This window comes from Acanthaster planci, linkage group LG07 (assembly GCF_054643075.1).
Source record: "Acanthaster planci isolate LZ-2023a linkage group LG07, COTS_SCS, whole genome shotgun sequence".
Lineage (NCBI taxonomy): Eukaryota > Metazoa > Echinodermata > Asteroidea > Valvatida > Acanthasteridae > Acanthaster > Acanthaster planci.
In genome coordinates, this window is record NC_141783.1 from 11,508,153 (window position 1) to 11,523,885 (window position 15,733).

Sequence of the window (15,733 nt, forward strand, 5' to 3'; positions counted from 1 at the left end):
TTTACGAGCTCCAGGGAGGGTGAAGGGCCACTATACGGGAACGAGTTTGACGGGGCTGGCACCAAACAAGCTTGAGAAAACAAGTCACGTGGGTAGGTGCCTGGATGTATGGGAAATGGGTTTATCCTTTGCACATGGCACGGCACATTTGGGAAATATTGTTTCACTGGCACTCTCCAGATTGCCAGTGATCCCATTTCTTGGTGTCCCAGGGGAAGGTTTTTATAAAGCGAGTGCATCTTGAGGGAAATTAACAGCCGGTTTGAACTTCAGTGCGTGTTATGGACGAAACTTTAGGTCTTTTGCTGAGACCAAAACCAAAATGTCGTTTCCCTGTACACAGACGGCCGCCGACAATTAGAATTATTCTATCTGACCAAAGACTGTGTCAGAAACAGGCTTCCAGAGTTTATACGGATACGTCTATTGCCAGCGCGTCCTCATGTGCTTCAAGAACAAAGACCTAGACCTAGCTCTAGACAACAGATTTTGGGTGCAGCCTAAATTATTGGAGAAATCATTATAGCCACCGTAAGAGACCCAAAGAGGGCGCCACGAAAGCGATTGTTCAATTGATTGGTTCGTTTGTGTTTTTCTAAACGGAAGTGAGGAGATAAAGACAGGTCCCTAGTCCTTCCATTAATATTTCACTGTGCAGGAATTAGGAACCCAGTGACAGTAACTTTCACAGCGATGATCGTTTTCGTATGCTACCAGCCAGATGTAAAACACCGACAGCGATGGGCTGCTGTAAGTGCACATCGGGACAAAGTCACGACGGATAGGAACAAGAAAGATGGAGAGGGGTGTGGGTCACACGATCTGAAATGCTAGACAAAATACAAGACCTGTTACGAAATTAAGTGTATTGGAGAGAATATACACAGAAGGTGAGAAAGTTATTTGCCAGCCCTCCAATCGAAGACCATGCATAATGATGGGAACCGTTGAATGTACCAACCCGCTTGATCGTTTCGTCTGGGTACTCTTCAGCTGCTTGTACATGCAAGAAGTTGCCCCACTGCTCTCATGTGACAGGGATCAAGCTGTGCCCGGCAAAGAAATAGCCTTTAACAAAGTCTGTGCAGCTACGGAGATAAGCAGTGACAGGAGCTTAATTTACCAGGGATTGTCGGCCAGTCCTAAACCACATCACTCAGCAAATAGAGCTAGAAGCGTAGTTCCAATATTCTACTTCGTAGCTCCGAGGTGCGTGGGAAAAGGAAGACTCCCCAGTGGATCCCACTATAGTCACCCTCGCAACGTTTACCATGGGGAATCTCACTGAACAAACGCCAGACTCTCCCTCTCTCAAAGGACCCATCAAAATCATGCTTTGATTTCGCTTTCCCACGTCAAGAAATCATAGCAGATTGCGCCACACCCATGTGTAAAACGAGGTTTACTGCACGGCTCTTATTCCCTCGTGGGTTTATCTTTTTTCCCAACCAACTAACACAGTGTACCGCAGCTTAACAGAGCCACCAATTTCTTAAATGTCATTAAAAGTTAAAGAAAAATTACTTGGTAATTAGGGGTTATCCTTACAGAACTCCTCGTGGAAGTCTATGAAGATCAGATTCTAAATATTAATGATTCTGAAAACAAAATCCTTGCCTTTTTAATTCAGAACAATTTGATCTGATTTTTTAAAACCTTCTTTTGAAATACGAAGAACAGAAATTTCTAATAACAAAGCCCCTGTATTCCCCAAATGCATTCAGAACTGGAGAGAAATTAGACATTAAACCAAAGCACTTTGCACAGAAGCAAATGCGAAATCCACATATTGCACGACAGCATGCTGTGACTCAAGCGCTCGCTGGAAAATTAAGTCCGCCCGTCCGCGGGAACTCTCGTGTGGAGCAAAGATAAACTTCTTGGAGCTGTGGCAGGGAAATGTGGAGTTCCTTTCCAGAAATAGGAAATCCCTGGAAAAAAGTCAAGGGTGGGAGAGACCCACCCACCTTTCGATACATGGGAAAGGCGTCATTGCGGTAGTGTATTCACAAAATTTATTCTTCATTTTTGTAAAAACTCCAGGAAATCGAAGTCCCAGGCCAGTTAGGAGCTTAAAATTGTTGACATATCCCAACATTTTCTAAGGAACCGATACTTGTATACAGCAGAAATTGGTGATTTTTGCAAGTACGTTGTGGCTCATCCGGTTGAACAAAACATAAAATTATGTATGATGAAAACAATAAACCCCTCATTTTATTTTTTTTCCAAAACTGTATCAAGCAAGTTATCCGAAACAAAGCATTATATATCGGTACCATTCAAAGCGTAAGACCCGTCTTCTCATCAGTCCAAATAGAAACTGACACAGAGACAAGATGCTGCCGATTAAGATCGCCACAAACCGAGATTTCATCGTCTAGAGCAACCGGCCAAAAATCTCAAGTCGCACGATCTAGCTTGGCTGGTTCGAAGCGTTATCGCCGAAGTATATTTAACAGTGACACTAGGGCATTGGGTTTTGGAGTTTTGTCTTCGCATAAGACGACCATGCGAGAGCCATTTAAGAATTCGGTTCAGTTTGGAAATGGAGGTAGAAAAAGAGGCAGTGGCGTAACTGGGGTATACATTTTGATCTATAGGAGAACTTGAGGGGGGTTCATTTTCTGGAATGGGGCACTCAGTGGGTTCGGTCATAATTAACACTAATCGTCAGCAGATTTTTTTCCTTCGGTAATTTCTGAGCGGGGCGGGGGCACACGGGGGATACATGCAAGCTCGAACAGTGGGCCGTAAGTTTGCCAGAACGAAGAAGTTTGACCTTGACCGGATTGTGCATGTGCCTCTCAGTGGGCAGAATTAGAACGAAGAGTAGTATGTCAAGAAAAAAAAAACCAAATTTCAAGGGAAGTATACACATTTCACACCACATCAATTCTTTCGTTTACTCATTAACAATAATATTTTGGCTGACCACGTTGACAACAGAAGGATTCCTGGATCATTGTTCCAAGATGCTTATTCCAGAATGAACTGGAAATGTTGCTTCACTTTGCAGTAACGTTCAAGAGATGTGTGAATTCCGATTTTACGTTCATTTACCGTCCTAGACAACTGAATGAAATTCTCTATATCGCCCTCTACTGGCTTGATACGTATATGTAAATGTTAATTTGAATTTGTCTTTTATTTTACCCCAATATTTCCCGGAAGTTTCAATTATAATTGTCCCATTTTTGAAAGACTGGCTGTGTGAATTGCAGGCTTTTAGATTTTGGAAATTTGATATTGAACGAAATCCTCTACTTGGAACCACTTTCAGAACTCTTGCAAACTTGGAAAAAAAGTTATTGCTCACTACAAGTAAATTTGAAATTTAAAAATACTTGGCGCGGACGACGGACAAATTAAAATCAGAAACAAGCCTTTTTAAAATTCTGGACAAAAACCAAGGGCGGATGCACACATTCACCTCAGCGGAACTCAAATCTCAAGTTTCACGCCGGGTAAGAAGCCCCATGGAAGAACACAAGTCGATCTAGGCGCCCTTATTAAACATAAACTGAATTCTTTGGGGTATGTTGTGCCCCAAATCTCTGCATTGTCAATGTCTCCCTCACGAGACCACACGGACAGACGCTGAAGTCGACTCTAAAAATGAGGTTGAGTTGCATCGTAGACACGTTTCCTGCACATGCAGAACTCAGCAAGATTTTACAGCAAAATTAATTAAAAGATATAAAAGACGTCCATTTATCTCACAACCTTTTGGCACTAAAAACGCATACATCAGCAGATAATACTAACGTGGTTAATCATATGAAACAATTAAACTCCGCACACATAAATACCGCAAACCTGGTTTGCCCAAAACTGAGGAATAGATTTCCACTTGGACCCTACATAATGTGTACGATATATCTAATAAAAACCGTTACTTATTGTCAAATTATCAGAAATTAGGAGACACGCGTGACAGTCTTAAATAGAGCTCTTGTACACGACAAAGCTCCTCAAAACCTCCTCCAATATCTTGTTTGTCTTTAGCACCCCAGGAATCGCTCAGCGAAAAGCACGGGACTTCCCACCACTGACATAGAGCCTTGGTTCACCTCGTAAACCTTCTTTCCTCGGAGAAAGAAAAACGAACCTGGGGGTTAAAAACAACATCAGGGTTGTGAAAATCAAAATCTTGGAACAAACACTTATTGGATGCTTTAACGGTCCATCTTGGCCACCAGAGATTGCTGACTGGATATTAATACGTATGCGGACTGGCTTGGCCACGTGGCTAATAATTTTTCCAACGATGCATATTGATTTCAAAATCGCCCTTCACTCAGATTCCAACAGTTTTTTTATCTCTGGTCTTGAATGAAATCTGATTCGTCATCCTTCTTCCAGGGAGATACACATTTATTTTCAGGTATGCGCACGACGAGCATCTTATCTTTGAAGTAGACCTATTAAATTCACATGCATGACGTATCAGTATGCCCCCCCCAGTCTGTAATCTATCCAGTTGGGCTTCAAGTAACTACTCAGATAACAGTAACAAACCAACCCTCTCCTACACCCGACCTTGTTCATGGTCAAGCCTTTGGGATTTCTGTAGAATGGTGACGCATTTTGCCCAACACCCAAGTAAGGAGTTTTGACCCAGATAGCTCCATGATCACGTATTCCAATTTCAACCCCTGTAGCCTTGATCTTAAAACTTACCACCACTGCGGAAAGCCCCAGTTATCTTCACTGGTAACCCACCGAACACCGCATTGATTTGCAGTGGGTTGTCCTGCACCAACTGTTCACCGCTCTCGTCATATTCATACACGTTCGATGTCTTGGCGGCTATCAAGTAAGTGATGCCGTATCGCTCGTCATGTACGGCAGCGGCAATCCGCTCCCGTATGCCGATGTCGTTATACAAATTCCGAGGCCAGCCGTTCAGGCGTCGTCGATTGCCGTCAAAGCGCCATATCTTCTTCCCTTGGTATACAGAAGAAAAGGACAAAATTAGTGCAGTCTGTGAGCCAGATTCGATATATTCTGGGGGTACGATATACCGTGAATTGTACTTTCTTATTTGAAAATGGTTTTATAGTCAGCCTTGAGAGGATACAACTTTTCACGTCGCGTGTAGGCTTTTCCCTTTTGAAATGTCGGACTTTACTTTCCTTCTAAAACAAAATACAGAGCCAAGATTGTAATCTTTATTCAAATTGGTTCACCTCAACGTGTTGAGTACCCAAAACCCGTCTTGGATATCTAGGTGCATGTAATCCCCTCCCGTCCTAATAGTCCGTACCCGATACATAGTTTGCATCACGAGCGGGACCAGGAAAGAGCGAAATCTTTCTAGCAACAGAGCGCCTTCGGTGGGAACTGTACCTCGCTATAGTTCACAGACGACTATAAAGTGCATGCGTTTAGGCGGTCGCATCGATACCAACAAAATGAACACTCCCCATCAAAATGTTTTTTCAACATCCGAGGAGGTGCTGCTGCTCAAGGTGGATGGCCAACCTTTTGCACTCATCAATCATGCTGGCCCTCAAAGGAATATTCTGCAGATGAAACCTTTCTCCATTTCATTCGGGCAATAAGCATTTGTTCTACAAAGAAAGTGCCGGCCGAGATATCAAAGTGATTGCAAAATAAAATAACATGCCCTTAAGAATTGAGCCCATTTAGCCTTGCACAGGGCACTTGAGCTTGCTCAATGAGGCGGATTTCAATTCGATATTTTTTCTTATTCGTCCTCATTGTTGAAAATATTCTCACTACACTTTATTAGTTCATCCAAACGTGATCAAGATGATTTGAAATATATCGCCAAAAGAACCATAGGCCTAGTCAATAATACTTAGTGAGAAGATGAATTATCGTGTTTTGTTATGTTTTATCATATAAGCAGACATTTGGCTAACCTAAAGCTTGCCATGACGCTTCGCTAACAGGAAGTGATAACTTCGCGGTCGGAGGTCGTGCACAAAGTAGCCAATCACAGTACAAAACCATCAGCCCTTCCCGGCGCCCTCTTCGATCGAGCGCTGGGTAGCGAGCGAAATCTAGGTCATGAACCACATATACACTCGCGGCAAGGGACTGTTTGTGCAAACCATTTAAGTACACATGTCGTCTGCCCTTAGTCCTTACCTCGTACCATGGAGATGGTGTTCTGGTATGGTCCCTCCGCACCGATCTGGTACAATGCCTTGACTCCTTTCTTGACCAGCGAGTGGTAATGCTTCAAAAGCTCTCCTGAGGGCTCTGAGGTCAGTCTGCCTTGCTGGTCGAAACGCCAGTACTTCTTGCCCTGTTTAGTGGCAACAGAGATCAAGAGATTAACTACAGAGCGAAACAAAACTTGTCTCAGAAGTGCTTTTTGGTTGGATAAAGTGTCACATTCCTTCGTGATCACCTTGATAACATTCAGTTCACCGTTGATCATAGCCACCGAATCGAAGGCGGTGTTGCAGAGGGTGTCAGGGGTGGGAATGTCAGCCGGTCCGGGTCCGGGTTGGTTGGGATCTGTGGTAAAGAATAATGTGGAAGGGGAAAAGACTGCATTAAATTGACATTACGAAATTTGTAAATCATATTTCTTGTTGCAGAAGGGCATGCTTTTTATTCCAGATACTCCCAGAGTGACAAGAGAAATAAAATGTCTTCTATTGACTTCAACTGATTACTAACGACATATTTCCAGTCAATTCAATCATTTCAATGAAACATAATTCTATTAATGTCGCCCTATTTCCTCTGATTTTACGAATTAATTTTCCTTCAAACTTCATTACATATTAATGATCACACACCCCATGCTTTGTTTTTTTAATCAGTACGTTGAAGCTGATCGTCTTTCCCCTGCCTCTCAATGAATTCACTGTAGTGCATTTCCCACAGGCTATTTCTTGTTTGAATATCAACAATTACTGGGGTGATAAGAGTTTAAAAAATCTTGGGATGTCTATTTTCAGAAATGTCGGTGTGTTAATGGGGTAGAATGTTTGTTTAATAGAGATATCCACCTAAGACGTCTCCCACCCATTCGTTATGTGCTCCCATACCCACATCGTTATCTTACGATGAACGCCTATGACATGCATGGCAAAAGTGTCACACTTGTCGAAACTTACCACAGGTGAATTCCGGGTCTCTTGCCTCTGAAAAATGTAACATGGAGGAATAAATTTAATTGCAAGCCATCAAGCATTATCTAGATAAAACTGATCAGCATAGGCTGGCATTGAAGAAGGGGAAGACATTCGATACTCACGGCATACGCCGCACATGAGAGGGCAACCCTTCGGAACGGATGGGTCCCAGGAGCAAGATGCGGGGCTAGGCCATCCTGGGTTTGCGCCGCACCACCGATGTGTGTCGACACACTCATCTACGGGGTTAGATAACAAGTTTTGATATCTCTGGACAGAAACATTGGATTGGCATGATCATCAAGAGGAGGAGGAAAAACAGAAAACGGTATGGTTAAATGGTCGGTCCTGCTTTTCCTTCCAAAATTTATCCTTCCAAAATAAAAAAAAATAGATTATTACTCATTTTCGATTTAACTATGTAATTCAAAGTATTAGGAATAATAGTAATTTGAAATAGTTATCGTTTTGATTTACAAAATAGTTTGTGGCTGATGCAATGATACTGAACTAAAAATAAGAAAATATTGGTACGTTTTTTAGTCTTAAGCGGAGAATAATTGTTCAGTATTGAGGACGCAAGGGCGTGCAGGAAAGGAATGTACCACATCGAACTTTATTTATCGTAGCTGTGTTGCTATTATGCTTTAAATATTCTATCAGTACATTTCCATCCTTGGAACTCCATAAACTCAGCTCGCTTTACCAGCACATTGCGGTCCGTAGAAACCGCCGGGGCATTCGCAGTAACACTTGTCTTTGTTAAGTACACCGCAGTTCTGACACGTCAGAGGGCAAGCTAAAACAAAGATCAAGAAAAGAAGATGTCGTCAATGCATGGTGTGACAGGGTCGTCTGTACTGCTTTTATGATTGAATACTCCATTTCTTAGATATACAGTCAAACTATTAAATTGGAAGAACAATACGGTTAAAATTAAGTCAGACTTCTTTACTTACAGCAGCCCGCCTCCTCCAAGTTGCAAAGACCTGTTAAAAACCACATTGAGATGGTCATAAATATTTCTTTAACTTAATTATGAACGAGCAATTCATTGTTACATGTGCAACGCTTTCAACATCTACAAAAAGACTCAACAAGACAATGTCTTGCAATATGTCAAAAATGCAAAGAGACATATGATTTCAATAACACCATGAGTTCAAATTGACAGCTACATTAGCCTATAACATCCCCAAAGTCCAAATTTCACTCACGGCATAGTCCGTTAAAGCAGAACGGGCTCGCAGTCGGACACTGGGTACACACATTGCCCGTCTTGTAAGGCCTTTCCCCGTAGAAGTTCCCTCTGTCGATTACCCCGAAAAGAGAATGCGAAAATGAATCAGCATAATACCGCTGCCTAATTATGCGACTGAAAGCGTATAACGGATCTCGCAAGAGACTCTACACTCATGTAGTTTGGACTATAGGTACGACCAGAAACGCATGATAATTCAAGTCCTATACGAAGTCAAAAAAGAGACCAAAATCATCAAATTGTGATAGTCAAAAGGCTATTTTGTTCATGACCATGTTTTTTCTTCTTGTTCTTGTTTGACAACATGCCAATAATGGATATTTACGCTGGACCGTAGTTACAGACGAAATTCCAGGCATCTCGATAACCGCTGATGTAACCACAGAAAGCCAGACCACACCCGACTTTGTTAGTTTCCGCCCACACCACCTGTGAAGTACGAAAACGAACGTGATTTCTTGATATTTCTGATTTGATAGTCATCTTATAACATCAACAATTATGAGAGACTACAGTAAATAACTTTTTACGAGTCTTTACAGTTACTGTTCTCAAACTTTTGAAACGTATCTACAGGGTCCACGGTCCCCCACTTTAGCTGCAGAATTTGCAACCGGGAAGTTACAAGAACGGCGATGTGTACAACTCTATCATGTGCGACAAACATGTAAGGGAACAAAAGTCTTGTCCTCTGCTCCTTGGTCAATCTTTCTCTCGATTCTGTCCTCACCCTGTACTAAGTCCACAGAGAGTGTTGTATAGTAAGTATAGGACATGCAAATCCTTATCTTTTTGTGGTGAGAGCCAAACACAACCGAGTTGGCCTCTGATGAGTCCACCAGAGTGCGATTGATTAGTTCATATATACCTGGGTGTAATGCCCGCACACACTGGTGCACGTGTCGCTCTCGTAGTAGTAATAATCAATCTCGTCGTGCCAGTCGTCTGTGGCCACCACGCCAGAAATGGGCTTGTTCGGATCGCCACCCCGTAGCCACAGGTTCTGTCCAACCGACTCGTACGGGGATAAGTTCTCAACGAAGCCGTGCTCGAAGACGCAGCGTTCAGCCCATCGTTGGGCCATGGTGGCCAGGGTGGCATCCCACGTCTATACAGTGGAAGGACAAGAAAAAAAGGGAGATATCTGAGGACACTTTTCATTTCAGCACCACTAAGTTACTATGCAAATACATTTTAACACTTAACCATGCTGCTTGATCCAGTTGGTGTCGATGCACCATAATTTCGAGGCAATGCCTTAATAACTCATTACAGTTTTACTTCGCCTCAGTCTACCGGTTTGCAGAAAGAATGAAGAACGGATGTACATGAAGAAGACAATGTATCTCGAGTGTTTCTGTGATATCAAGCACGCTAAATTTTGAATTGTTTAAACAAAAAAACCCCAGAATAAATCGGCCAATTCAACACCAACGACTCTCTTGGGTATGGATGAAATGAGAGACAAAGTCGGGGCCCTGAAGGTGTATACTACAGCAATTCTTCCCTTGTTACTTCACAAGAACAGCCTGGCAGTTAACCTGACAAACGGTATGGGAGTGACAGACACCCAGTGGCAAGCTACCACTTACCATGAACTGCATGTTGCTTGCCCTACTGTTCTTCCGATGCTCGTTGTGCCGGTCCACCGTTCTCTGGATGTCCCACTCGGTCATCGACGTCTCCCCGTTGCCCTGGTTCAGTTCGCCAGGCAGCGGCGGCAGAGCCGTCAAATTGCGGAAAGATTTGTTGGACAGCACGGGAGGCGGTCGCTTTGTTTTGGGCGTTTGCGCTAGTATAGTACCGCCGAGCAACAATACCACGAAAGTGGTCCTTAGAACTCCAGTCCGGTCCATCTTCATCTATCCTTGATCTAGAAATAAGCAAACCCCAGCTTACATCATACATTACCAGAGGGACTACCTTTCTGTTAATAGGAGGCGCAATTTAACTTGTATACCTAATACGCATAAAATACATAATATATAATTGAGGCATATCAGTTTTACCGACATGTCTCTGGTCTCTCAGACGTTAGTTGTACTTCCTGAGCTTGACTAACATGTGCAAGAATTAACAAAGAAATAAAATACATGTAACTCCCCGAAAAGTGATTTTTCCGAAGTATGATTGCAGCTATTTTTCAAGTGGCAACACTCAACTTTATCGGGCACCTAGGACCATTTTTCAACCGTAGTTTTTAGCCATTCTGCTCTCATATGAAAGCTCAAAGACTCAGGGAGTTGATCCTGGCAACGATTTACACAATCTCTCCATGGGGGGGGTAACAATCTCCTTTTTCAAAGATACTGCGGGGCCATTAATGAGCTGGCCAGAAATTCTCAATTGAATTAGTGGTCTGCACCATCGAGCGCTCTTGAGCGAATTTGTGTTTATTACGAGTGGCTTGCTCGAACGCACCCCTCGGATCTGCAATAACAGTCATGCTCAAACAAGGCCTAATTTGCTGTCGAAGGTGTTTCCGACTTTCTGTCCCTATTCCTTGAAATCAAAATCATAATTGAGGTCGGTCAAGGATTCTCCAGAATCGCACGATTATCCAGGCGTTGCTGATTCTCCCTGCATGCCAATCAAAACCCCAGCGGTGACGTCACGATATGAGTATGCACTTTTAATGAGTGGAACCAGCAGGCATGGGCGTCGTTTCTCAGAAATTTCAGGGCTGTTTTGCCGTTTGGTTCGCCGCAGCTCATGATGTTACGGAACTTGGCTGGCAGTTTACTCATACGAAATACCCATTTCGTCTGGCGTCCAAGTATTCCTGTTTGTGTTACAGTTTTATGAATTCCTGACTGATTTGTACGACCATCTCATGATTTCTGAGGCTTACAGTTAGGTGCGATTCACACTGGTTAACCAAACAAATTAATGAAATTTTGTATAAATCAAGGATTGGAAGAAAATTCTTCAAAACAAGGTGGTTAATTAGGGCATGGTAAAACTGGGGTTTCTTGACCAACTGAATGCCGGTGTTACTTCATCAATTGCAAATGGCTCCAGGAAAAACATATGGGCAGCCTTAAAGTTGATGGCATCTTCTTCGGCAGACAGTTGCACATTATATTTACCGGCTAGAGCGACGAGGTTAACAATAAACACACCCAATGGCAGAGTCACAGCCCTACGAGCGCACCCTCTTGTGACGACACTGAAATGAAATGTTACGAGTTACAGTTTGCTCCAATATCCTCTTTAACCAGTTTCTATATACGCAAATTGCTATCATTTGCGAGGACTGGGGAAAATGCCGAAGCTGTCAAATGGAGTGATGGATGAGTGTAGTTGATTGGCAAAAAATTAGGGTTCGGATGAGGCTACTTAAGATACCTAAGCCAGAAGCAGTACATATCTTATGTACGCTGCTCAAATAGCTTTGGCTAGAATTCCGAGAGCAATAGGGAATTTGCTGTAACAGTTCCAAAGAGGAACAACTGCTTATCTTTAAACGGAAAATGCCATTATGTTCAAAACTAAAGATGTTGAAACTGGGCTAGGCAGGTTACATAAGTGAGTTGTGTTGTTAAAGAGATCAAAGTAATCCATTGACAACAGTACCAAATAGCGAACTATTTGATGGCAATAACTCTATCTCTTTTGAACGGAACTCGATAAGTACTGGCTATAAATCTGATGAAATAATCAATTTACACTCATCTATCAGTTCTTTCATAATTTAGATATAAACTTGAAGTTTTGTGTCAACAAACACCGGTAAATGTTGACATCCTGCCTTCCCATAAATTTTCATAAAACTGCCTTTTCATAAAACTGGCGCCGATACAAACGTGACATTATTATCGTGAACCTTAATCGTATTCCCCGCAGCCCTTGGTGACGACAAGCACGTCTTCCAACCCCAGTACCGAAGGGATGTTTAGTGACCCCATCAACAATACTGAAGGTTAACATTTTCCCTGTCATCACACCACATCGTCAACTAATCCATCCAACACACCATGGCATGATTCAGTCATGCCTTGTTGGAGTGAAATGTACCCAGGTTTTCCCTGAAATGTTCATATGCAGCCTTCGTATGCAGGCTTTCACACTACCGAGCTGGAATAAACTATAATTATACGCCATCTGAGCGCCCTCTGTGATTTACGTGACGGTCACTGTGGCTGAGTCCGGGCAGCTTGTTCTCGTATGTTCAGGAACAGCTCGAATTGTTGTTTGTGGGTCGGCCGCTCGAACGCTGGGAACGTACAGCCGCTTATCGCTACTAGTTACTTGTAGCATGCAAGGAACATGCAACATGGCTGCGTCCTTGTACATTCTTCGAAAGTTAATGTTTGAGCTAACTTCTTTTCCATTAAAAAAATCCTATCTGTCATGGAAAATTATCGATTTTAATTGTGCAAAACTTTCCATTGTCTCCAGTTTTGTAAGCCATCTTGTTAGTTTTTGCAGCTTTTCAAAAATCAAATCTCACGAGTTTTCCCATGTGTTCGTTTAAAACCCTGACGAGGAGGTGGTGTGTGAACCTGTTCCGAGAAAAGTGTTCTTGGGTCATGTTCCCGCCGTTCGAGCGCTAGAACGGGAAACCCGTGTCAAGAACAGGCCGCCCGAACTCGACCTGTATGTAGTAAATCATCCTCTTATGTTTTTTTCAAGATGTATGTTGTTGTCTCCAAATATGCATACAGTGTTGTGTCTATTTTCTGGTTTTAATTATGTCCTTGAGGTTGAAACCCGCCCCGTGATTACATTATTCATGAAGCTATATCACACATAGGCCTACATTCCACCGAATGAGGTTATCTATTTCGGATACTTTCAGGGCGAGCTATATAATGATGATTACACAAAGCCCGCCTGATTGCATCTGTTGACTAGAATCTGAGCAGTTGCGTATCTGGCGGGGGGAGGGGCAGGGGGACAATTCCCCTCCCCCTGACTGATATTTTACAACGGAAAGAAAGTAATTGGTATATTTATTTGTTATTAGCAACAGAACTCAACAAAACAACACCATGTTGAAAGAGCCATAAATGCATAGCCGCATTCCCTTCTGAATCCCCCCCACATTAAAAGCTGGATACGCCGAGTGTGAGACGTGCCAGACTCAGTTTGCAGAATCATTCGCGCAGCATGTTTTTCTATTCGTCGCCTATGATACGAGACGATGGAACCGAGATACTGGCTAAAAATAAACACGTCACCTAGCAGTCAGGCCAGGGTTACCCACTGGGAAAACTCGTTTCTTCCAGTGAACCATTTTCACGCTTTTTAAATGAGTCCAAGGAGCTCTCACGCTTGTACTCCTGAAAATCACATTAAATACTGTTGACCTCTGCATGCAGAAAAGAAAGTTAATTTTACATTTAAAAAGTACTCACTTCCGCAGGAATCAGGAACCAAGAATAAGGAACCGGTGGTTCCCATTCGAAATGGTATGAAAATTATTTTTTGGATCATCCATTCTGAATAGGTTTGGTTTGAAAGGCTCAAAGTTTACATTTGGCTGACTAAAAGCTTTAATTAAATTTCAAACTTGTTTTCGGGTTGCTGTGGCAGAAAGTCATGTATACGTGAGCTATGTTCATAGTGCCATTACAAAATGGCCGGTAAGTAATAATGTTTGTGGGAAAATGATCGTACACAGACTACCATGTACCGTGCGTGACGGTCTTCGTGAGAAAGTAAGAGCATCATGCGGCCAAGAGGAATGGCATTTCCGCTGGCGCGACTTTTGCACGGAGGAACCGTGGAAAACCATTTAAAAGTGTAACGTGCTTTTCCCCAAAAATCAACAGTGTTCAACAGTGCAACCAAAGCATTTCCTTCAAACGAAATGTACCTATAGGTTTATCTTCACAAAATCGCGAATGAGATTTTCAAAACTGTCCGAGCTCCAAGGTTTTCCTTACAGCGAAAGGTACTGCAGATTTGGGCCCCGCACATGTAAAAAAATGGAACATTCCTCAATATCCAAATCTTAGTTTTTGGAAAAAAGTTTTCAGTTTTACTGAAATAGAAAAACAGCACATTAGCAATCAACTTGGATCATATTCTATTTTATTATGTCAGTGTTGGAGCAATATTACTTACCACACTGAAGAGCCAAAAAATCCCACCTGTTCGCCAACTCAGCACCAAGGCGTTTCCAGGATTGTGGTTTGTGTCCCATACACCTGCCCTAGATTGATCCAACCAGCAAACAGCGGTCCCTCGCCATGACGTTGAACTTCGGTGACCGGAGAGATGCTTGACTGGAAGTCATCACGCAAACACGGTCCCGATTTTTAGCCTCGGGCCTGATAAACAGAGACAGTGATTTAGAATTTCGGATCCCGTTGCTGACGAGACTTCCCGAGAGCTAAGGTTCCGCACTGTGCAGTAAGAGGCCGGATTGGTCTGTGAGACCGAGGTCAAGTTGACAATCACACTTCGTCACCTGATTGCGGTGCCACACTGATGAAGTAAGCAAACTAAGCATTGACCATTGACATACATGTACGTACGTGTGATGGCAGCTGTTTACGGTACAAGTCACTGTGTTGCCAGAAAAGTGACAAACGTCCTGATGCATGCACTTGGCAGATGAAAATGTATACAAACAGTGAAATGCCACCGCTGGTCGCATAATGCTATTGCTTCTCAACAAGTAAACGAAATGAAACTTCCCTTTTCCGAGATTGCAACCACAATTTAGAATAGTGTTTGTACAACCATACAATATTGCTGCTTGTAGTACATGTTACACATGTACCAGCGAGAATGATTACCTGTATATATCCCCTCCTCTCCCGTCCGTGTATGTAAGCAAATTAGTCGCAGTTTCTCCACCCGATTTTTTAATCTCTCACACGACTTTGTGTGTCATCTCTAACAGTAAGGCAGACCCAAGCAGTTGAATTAGTGGTCCAACACTCACTCAAGAGGTTGTGAATGCGAATGCAACGTTCATGCCGTACCGACTGCGTTGCCATGGCAATCATTTCTCTGTCTGTTTTCAGGTCCTCGTAAGTGCAACGGCACCGCGCATGCATGCACCTCTGATAAGGGTTCAAACTTCCAAAGTAGCATAACTCTCAAGCAAAAGGGTATTGTGTCGCCAAGAGTGCAAGAAAGTGCAAAGGCATTGTCGGGTAGGGCCGGAAGTTCACGATAGGTTCCTGATCTGCTTACTTCATTAGCACGTTGTAATCGAAAGTGTGAATCCATATTGTGCAGTTATCGATGGATTGAACTCGAGTTCAGTAAGTTACAGGGACTTCCTGGTACTGTGTTGTGCGTTCTTGCATTTGCCAAGTCGGCATGGCAGAGGCTTAATGCAAGGGGCTTGAAAGGGGCTCGCATGCTATTGAACTGTTTTAGACAGTTTTAG

General features: G+C 42.9%; 1 protein-coding gene across 1 annotated transcript; it reads right to left on the minus strand.

Annotated features, from left to right (window-relative positions):
* Window positions 1-2,876: 2,876 nt before the first annotated feature.
* On the minus strand, window positions 2,877-15,288 carry LOC110981897 (uncharacterized). The gene is made up of 14 exons (XM_022239909.2): window positions 15,132-15,288; window positions 14,455-14,660; window positions 9,975-10,255; window positions 9,251-9,490; window positions 8,708-8,811; window positions 8,339-8,430; window positions 8,081-8,110; window positions 7,828-7,920; window positions 7,244-7,360; window positions 7,104-7,130; window positions 6,386-6,495; window positions 6,121-6,280; window positions 4,684-4,950; window positions 2,877-4,111 (listed from the first exon to the last, which is right to left on the minus strand). Exons 3-14 carry the CDS (start codon window positions 10,242-10,244, stop codon window positions 4,005-4,007), a joined length of 1,617 nt encoding a protein of 538 aa, XP_022095601.2. The 5' UTR covers window positions 10,245-10,255; window positions 14,455-14,660; window positions 15,132-15,288; the 3' UTR covers window positions 2,877-4,004.
* Between the last annotated feature and the right edge of the window lie 445 nt (window positions 15,289-15,733).